Raw genomic sequence first — 8,872 nt, forward strand, 5'->3', positions numbered from 1 at the left:
GATGGACGGATGATGGATGCATGATGGATGGATGAAGGATGGATGAATGGATGGATGCATGATGGATGGATGAGGGATGGATGGATGATGGAGGGATGGATGATGGATGGATGATGGATGATGGATGAAAGATGATGGATGGATGATGAGTAGTGGACAGCTGGCACAGCCAGTCGCATGTTGGGGTGCCAGCCAGCTGGCCTATCATGAGCATGTTGAGGTCATGGCCAATCAGCATGTTTGGGTGCTGGCCAACCAGCCAATCAGCGTGTTAGATGCCAAACTATCAGCATGTTGGGGTACCATCAACACTGGTGGTCTGGCCAATGATCACGTTAGATTTTGGCCAACCGACCAATCAGCATGTTGGGGTGCCAGTCGGTTAATCAATCACCAATGAGTAATCAGCTTGCTGAGGTGCTGGCCAATCAGCTTTCTGGGGTGCAGCCATCCAGCCAATCAGCACACTGGGGATCAGATTGGGGTGCCGCGCAGGTGACCAATCATCTGTCAGCAGGCAGGCAGGCGGCCAATGAGCTCTCAGCCTGGCTGCACGCAGGGAGGGGACACTCGGGGACACCCGGGTGCCGCGGCCCCCCCCCCGCTGCCTCCCGCCCCCCCCGCAGGCTGTAATTAAGCCTCTGGTTAATTGCGGGCTCTGGGCGCTATGGGCGGGGGGGGGCGGGCAGGGCTCGGGGCCGGCCCCAGCGGGGACAAAGGGGCACCTGGGCCCTCCTGCCCCTGTCACACGTGGCCCCGGCCCCCGCTCCAGCCCCCGGTGTCCCCATGTCCCCGTCCCCAGTTCGGCCGCACCGAGGTCATCGACAACTCCCTGAACCCCGACTTCCTGCACAAGTTCGTCCTCGACTACTTCTTCGAGGAGAAGCAGAACCTGCGCTTCGACCTGTGAGTGCCCGCAGCCCATCATAGCCCAGCCCGTCCCCAGCCCATCGCATCCCTGTCCCCATCACATCCACATCCCATCCCATTCCATCCCCAGCCCATCGCATCCCTGTCCCCATCACATCCACATCCCATCCCATTCCATCCCCAGCACATCGCATCCCTGTCCCCATCACATCCACATCCCATCCCATTCCATCCCCAGCCCATCACATCCCTGTCCCCATCACATCCCCATCCTTGTCCCTATCCTGTCTCCATCCCATTCTGTCCCCATCCCATCCCATCCGGTCCCCATCCCATCCCCATCCTGTCCCCATGCCATCCTCATCCCATCCTCATCCCTGTCCCCATCCTGTCCCCGTCCCATCGTCATTCCTGTCCCCATCCCATCGTCATTCCTGTCCCCATCCCATCCCCATCCCTGTCCACATCCCATCCCATCCCCATCCCATCCCGGCCCCATCCCATCCCATCAAAACCCATTCCCATCCCCATCCCATCCTATCCCAGTCTCCTCCCTGCCCCATCCCATCCCCATCCCTGCCCACATCCCCATCCCCAACCCATTCCCATCCCATCCCCATCCCCATCTTGTCTCCATCCCCATCCCTGTCCCCATCCCATCCCCATCCTATCCTCATCCCTGTCCCCATCCCGTCCCCATCCCCTCCCATCCCATCCCATCCCATCAAAACGCATCCCCATCCCATCCCATCCCATCCCAGTCTCCTCCCTGCCCCATCCCATCCCCATCCCTGCCCACATCCCCATCCCCATCCCCACCTTGTCTCCATCCCCATCCCTGTCCCCATCCCATCCCCATCCTATCCTCATCCCTGTCCCCATCCCGTCCCCATCCCGTCCCATCCCATCCCATCCCATCAAAACGCATCCCCATCCCATCCCATCCCATCCCAGTCTCCTCCCTGCCCCATCCCATCCCCATCCCTGCCCACATCCCCATCCCCATCCCCATCTTGTCTCCATCCCCATCCCTGTCCCCGCTGCCACGGTCCCTGCTCCATCCCCAGGTACGATGTGGACTCCAAGAGCCCCGACCTCTCCAAGCACGTGCGTGGGGGCCTGGCCCCGCTCCCCCATTCCCTGCGGATGGGATGGGACAGGCTCGGTCCCCGTTGATCCCGGTCCCCGTTGATCCCGGTCCCCCGCAGGACTTCCTGGGCCAAACCTTCTGCACCCTGGGCGAGATCGTGGGCTCTGCCGGCGGCCGCCTTGAGAAGCCGCTGACGTGAGCCCCCCCCCCCGGTGTCCCCATGTGCCCCCCATTCCCATGGGGAACCCCTCACCCCCCCTCCCCTCCCCATTCCCATGGGATTACCCCGGGGTGTCCCCACAGGATGGCCGCTGCCACCGCCCATTCCCGGCGCAGGAAACCAGCTCCGGCGCTCTCCAATGGGTGAGTTTGGGGGTCTCCCATCTTTGGGGGGGGGGTCACTGTGTGTGTGCCCCCCAACAACCCCCCCATATAACCCCCACACACACCCCGGCAGCGGCATTCCCGGGAAGAGCTGCGGCACCATCATTGTCCTGGCCGAGGAGCTGGGCAACTGCCGGGTGAGAGCCAGCATTGGGGACAATGGGGGGGGGACGGGGACACCCCCATTGTGTGTGTGTGGGGGGACGGGGACACCCCCATTGTGTGTGTGGGGCTGAGCCCCCTTAGAGAGGAAAAGGATGCTCAGGGCTCACCTGTCCCATGGGGCTGGTGTCCCTCTGCCCCCCCCCATCCTGCAGTGTCCCCAAGGGGGTGGCACCCAATGACACCCCCAAACTCCGTGTGTGTCCCCCCCAGGACGTGGCCACGCTGCAGTTCTGTGCCAATAAACTGGACAAGAAGGATTTCTTTGGCAAATCCGACCCTTTCCTGGTGTTTTACCGCAGCAACGAGGACGGGACGTGAGGGACCCCCCGAGACACCGGCACCCCCCTGGGCCCCATCCCGGAACATCCCAAACCCATCCCGGAACATCCCAAACCCCATCCCGGAACATCCCAAACCCATCCCGGAACATCCCAAACCCATCCTGGAACATCCCAAACCCATCCTGGAACATCCCAAACCCATCCCGGAACATCCCAAACCCATCCTGGAACATCCCAAACCCATCCTGGAACATCCCAAACCCATCCCGGAACATCCCAAACCCATCCTGGAACATCCCAAACCCATCCCGGAACATCCCAAACCCATCCTGGAACATCCCAAACCCATCCCGGAACATCCCAAACCCATCCTGGAACATCCCAAACCCATCCTGGAACATCCCAAACCCATCCCGGAACATCCCAAACCCCATCCTGGAACATCCCAAACCCCATCCCGGAACCCCCAAACCCATCCCGGAACATCCCAAACCCATCCCGGGACCCTCCCAAACCCCATCCCGGGACCCCCCGAACCACATCCCAGGACCCCCCAAATCCATCCCGGGACACCCTGAACCCATCCCAGAACTCCCCCAAACCCCATCCTGGGACCCCCTGAACCCCATCCTGGGACCCCCCGAACCCATCCCAGGACCCCCCTGAACCCCATCTCAGGAACCCTCAAACCCCATCCTGGAACCCCCTGAACCACATCCCGGGACCTCCCAAACCCCATTCTGGGACCCCCCAAACCTGTCCCAGGCCCCCCCTGAACCGAATCTCGGGAACCCCCAAACCCCATCCCGGGACCCCCCAAACCCCATCCTGGAGCCCTCCGAACCCCATCTCGGGAACCCCCAAATCCCATCCTGGTACCCCCCAAACCCCATCCCGGGACCCCCTGAACCCCCTCCTGGAACCCCCTGAACCCCTATCCCAGGGACCCCCTGAACCCCATCCCAAGACCCCCAAACCCATCCCGGAACATCCCAAACCCATCCTGGGACCCCCCTGAACCCCATCCCAGGACACCCCAAATCCATCCCGGGTTCCCCGGCTGTGCCCGCCCCACTGTCCCCATGGGCAGTTCAGGCTGGGGGTGCCCTGGGCTGGTCTCTATGGGGATGGGGGGGGGGGGGGGGGTGTTTGGTCACCACCATGGGGTGACCGCGGTGCCCCCCCCCAGGTTCACCATCTGCCACCGCACGGAGGTGGCGCGGCAGACGCTGGCCCCGGTGTGGGCAGCGTTCGACATCCCCGTGCGAGCGCTCTGCAACGGAGACCCCGACCGGTGAGCGCCGGCGCGGCATGCAGTGGGGCCCTATGGCACCCCAATGGCACCCAATGGCACCCGATGGCACCCGATGGCACCCCAATGGCATCCGATGGCACCCGATGGCACCCAATGGCACCCGATGGCACCCCAATGACACCCCAATGGCACCTGATGGCACCCGATGGCACCCCAGTGGCACCCAGTGGCACCCGATGGCACCCCAATGGCACCCACTGGCACCCCAATGGCACCCGCTGGCACCTGATGGCACACCATGGCACCCAATGACACCCCAATGGCACCCGATGGCACCCCAATGGCACACCATGGCACCCAATGACACCCCAATGGCACCCGATGGCACCCCAATGGCACACCATGGCACCCAATGACACCCCAATGGCACCCGATGGCACCCAATGACACCCTAATGACACCCCAATGGCACCCGATGGCACCCAATGACACCCCAATGACACCCCAATGGCACCCGATAGCACCCAATGACACCCCAATGGCATCCGATGGCACCCAATGACAGCCAATGGCACCCCAATGACAGCCAATGACACCCAATGGTACCCAGTGACACGCCAATGACAGCCAATAGCACCCTAATGGCACCCAATGGCACCCAATGACAGCCAATAGCACCCCAATGACAGCCAATGGCACCCTATGGCACCCTAATGACAGCCAGTGACACCCCAATGGCACCCAATGGCACCCCAATGGCACCCCAATGACAGCCAATGACACCCAATGGTACCCAATGGCACCCCAATGACAGCCAGTGACATCCCAATGGCACCTCAATGGCACCTGATGGCACCCAATGACATTCCAATGGCACCCCAAGACAACCAATGAAAACCCCATGGCAGCCAATGGCACCCCAGTGACAGCCAATGACAGCCAATGGCACCCAATTGCACCACAATGGCACCCAATGGTGCCCAATAACACCTCAATGGCATCTGATGGCACCCAATGACACCCCAATGGCACCCCAGGACAAACAATGACAACCCCATGACAGCCAATGACAGCCCAATGACACCCCAGAGTCACCCCAATGTCACCCTAGGACACCCAATGACAACCCCACGACAGCCAATGGCACCCCAATGACACTCGATGGCACCCAGAGACACCCAATGGCACCCAATGGCACCCCAATGGCACCCCAAGACACCCAATGACAACTCCATGACAGCCAATGGCACCCCAATGGCATCCCATGGCATCCAGAGACACCCAATGACACCCCAGAGACACCCTAATAACACCCAGTGACACCCCAGAGACACCCCAATGACACCGTAATAACACTCAATGACACCCCAGAGACACCCAGAGACACCCAATGACACCGTAATAACACCCAGAGACACCCCAGAGACACCCCAATGACATCCTAATAGCACCCAATGACACCCCAGAGACACCTAATGACATCCCAGAGACACCCAATGACACCCAATGACATCTCAATGACACCCTGATAACACCCAGTGACACCCCAGAGACACCCAATGACACCCTAATAACACCCAATGACACCCCAGAGACACCCAATGACACCCCACAGACACCCAATGACACCCAATGACATCTCAATGACACCCCAGAGCCCCCCATGAGCCACCCCTGGGCTGTGGGTGTCCGTCCCCCCCCCGCAGCGGTGTCACCTTGGTGCTGGCTCAGCATCACCAGGTGTTGCTGTGGCAACGGGGATGAGAGGAGCCTGAGGAGGAGGAAAAGGTCCCCTGGGGGTGACAAAGGAATGCATGGGGTGACAAAGGGGTCCATAGGGTGACAAAGGGGTCCATGGGGGTGACAAAGGGGTCTATAGGGTGACAAAGGGGCCTATGGGGTGACAAAGGGGCCCATAGGGTGACAAAGGGGCCCATGGGGTGACAAAGGAGCCCATGGGGGTGACAAAGGGGCCCATGGGGTGACAAAGGAGCCCATGGGGGTGACAAAGGAGCCCATGGGGTGACAAAGGAGCGCTTGGGGTGACAAAGGGGTCTATAGGGTGACAAAGGGGCCTATGGGGTGACAAAGGAGCCCATGGGGGTGACAAAGGGGCCCATGGGGGTGACAAAGGAGCCCATGGGGGTGACAAAGGGGTCCATAGGGTGACAAAGGAGCCCATGGGGGTGACAAAGGGGCCCATGGGGGTGACAAAGGAGCCCATGGGGGTGACAAAGGGGTCCATAGGGTGACAAAGGGGCCCATGGGGGTGACAAAGGGGTCCATAGGGTGACAAAGGGGCCCATGGGGGTGACAAAGGAGCCCATGGGGACCCCACTACCCCCTGGGTGTGGGTCAGGGTCACCAGTGTGACCCCCATGTCCCGCAGGAGCATCAAGGTGGAGGTGTACGACTGGGACCGCTCTGGCAGGTGAGTCCTGGGGTGACCCCCCCACCCCAGCCCTGCCCCCCAACCTCCCCCCCCCAGCCCCATGGCCCCCCCTTGACCCACAGCCACGACTTCATCGGGGAGTTCACCACCAGCTACCGCGAGCTGGCGCGGGGGGAGCACGGCCTCAACGTGTACGAGGTGAGCGGGGGCACCCATGGGTGCCATGGGGAACCCATGGGTGCTGTGGTGCCCATGCTGTACCTATGGGTGTTACGGTCCCTTGGGTCCCTATGGGCATTGTGCTCCCCAAGTGCCACAGCCCCTGTGTGCACCCCTGGGTGCTGCATCTCTGCACTGCACCCCCCCTGTACCCCCCCTGCACCCTGGGGTGCTGCAGCTCCCCCTTTCCCCCCCCCCCCCCAGGTGGTGAACCCCAAGAAGAAGCTGAAGAAGAAGAAGTACCTGAACTCGGGCACGGTGAGGACAGGGGGTGATGGTGACACAAGGGTGATGGTGACCTGGGGGTGATGGTGACAGGGATGATGGTGATGGTGACACAGGGTGATGGTGACATGAGGGGTAATGGTGACACAGGGTGATGGTGATGGTGACACGAGGGGTGATGGTGACGGTGACAGAGGGTGATGGTGATGGTTACACAGGGTGAGGGTGATGGTGACAGGGTGATTGATGGTGACGGTGACACAGGGGTGATGGTGACGGTGACAGAGGGGTGATGGTGATGGTGACACAGGGATGATGGTGACGGTGACAGAGGGTGATGGTGATGGTGACAAGGGGTGAGGGTGATGGTGACAGGGTGATTGATGGTGACGGTGACAGAGGGGTGATGGTGACAGTGACACAGGGATGATGGTGATGGTGACACAGGGATGATGGTGACGGTGACAGAGGGGTGATGGTGACGGTGACAGAGGGGTGATGGTGACGGTGACACAGAGTGATGGTGATGGTGACATAGAGATGATGGTGATGGTGACACAGGGATGATGGTGACAGGGACACAGGGATGATGGTGACAGTGACAGAGGGGTGATGGTGACGGTGACACAGGGTGATGGTGATGGTGACGGTGACAGTGACACAGGGTGATGGTGACGGTGACACAGAGTGATGGTGATGGTGACACAGGGATGATGGTGATGGTGACACAGGGATGATGGTGACGGTGACACAGGGATGATGGTGACGGTGACAGAGGGCTGATGGTGATGGTGACAGTGACACAGGGTGATGGTGACAGTGACACAGGGTGATGGTGACAGGGTGATTGATGGTGACGGTGACAGAGGGGTGATGGTGACAGTGACACAGGGATGATGGTGATGGTGACGGTGACAGAGGGGTGATGGTGACAGTGACACAGGGATGATGGTGATGGTGACACAGGGGTGATGGTGACGGTGACAGAGGGGTGATGGTGACGGTGACATAGGGATGATGGTGATGGTGACATAGGGTGATGGTGACGGTGACACAGGGTGATGGTGATGGTTACATGAGGGGTGACGGTGGTGACACCGCTCCCTGCAGGTGACTCTTTTGTCCTTCTCGGTGGAGTCTGACCCCAGCTTCTTGGACTACATCAGGGGCGGGTGAGCCGGGGTTGGGGGGCTGATGACCCGGCCCCATCCACACCCCATGGACCGGGGTGGGGGGGGGGTCCCCATCCCTCCCCTGTGTGCCAGGGGGTGGAGGGGGGCAGAACTCACCCCAAGGACACACGGAGCCCCCAGTGGTGCCATTGCCCTCACCAGGACCCAGCTCAACTTCACCGTTGCCATCGACTTCACCGCCTCCAACGGTGAGTGGGGGGAGGCCGCAATGGTGGCGGTGGTGGGGGGGTGTTAATGGGGTGTCAGGGCCCATGTGAGCCCCGAACCCCACACAGGGAACCCATCCCAACCCACGTCCCTGCACTACCTGAGCCCCTACCAGCTCAACGCCTACACCATGGCCCTCAAGGCCGTGGGGGAGATCATCCAGGACTACGACAGCGACAAGATGTTCCCGGCGCTGGGCTTCGGGGCCAAGATCCCTCCGGATGGGCGCGTGTCCCACGAGTTCCCATTGGTGAGGGGCTCCCGCGGGGAGGCGGGATGGGGCCGGGAGGCGGTGACGTCACCGGTGGGGTGTGTGTGTGTGTGGGGGGGGGGTGTATCCGTGCGCTGCAGAACGGGGATGCGGAGAACCCGGCGTGCAGCGGCATCGAGGGCGTGCTGGAAGCCTATCACCGCAGCCTGCGCCGCGTCCAGCTCTACGGGCCCACCAACTTCGCGCCCGTCGTCAACCACGTGGCACGGTATGGGGTGTGGGGGTGGGGGGTATGTGGATATGGGATATGGGATATAGGGTATGGGATATGGGGTGTGGGGTATGGGATATGGGGATATGGGATATAGGGTATGGGGTAT

The 8,872-nt window shown here is 61.4% G+C and overlaps 1 protein-coding gene across 1 annotated transcript; it reads left to right on the plus strand.

The window, feature by feature from the left end:
* Window positions 1–667: 667 nt before the first annotated feature.
* Window positions 668–8,782, plus strand: LOC130609315 (copine-5-like; the record flags this gene model as incomplete). Its single annotated transcript, XM_057428192.1, has 14 exons — window positions 668–906; window positions 1,938–1,977; window positions 2,079–2,155; window positions 2,264–2,323; window positions 2,418–2,481; window positions 2,720–2,823; window positions 3,980–4,084; window positions 6,435–6,476; window positions 6,560–6,635; window positions 6,861–6,914; window positions 7,992–8,053; window positions 8,216–8,262; window positions 8,350–8,531; window positions 8,633–8,782. Coding segments are annotated over exons 1-14 (1,302 nt in total), but the record flags the coding sequence as incomplete, so codon positions are not given.
* Window positions 8,783–8,872: the final 90 nt, after the last annotated feature.

Source organism: Pezoporus wallicus, unplaced genomic scaffold, assembly GCF_028554395.1.
Source record: "Pezoporus wallicus isolate ANWC-B61680 ecotype Strahan unplaced genomic scaffold, APGP_CSIRO_Pwel_v1 contig_14057, whole genome shotgun sequence".
Taxonomy (NCBI): Eukaryota; Metazoa; Chordata; class Aves; order Psittaciformes; family Psittacidae; genus Pezoporus; species Pezoporus wallicus.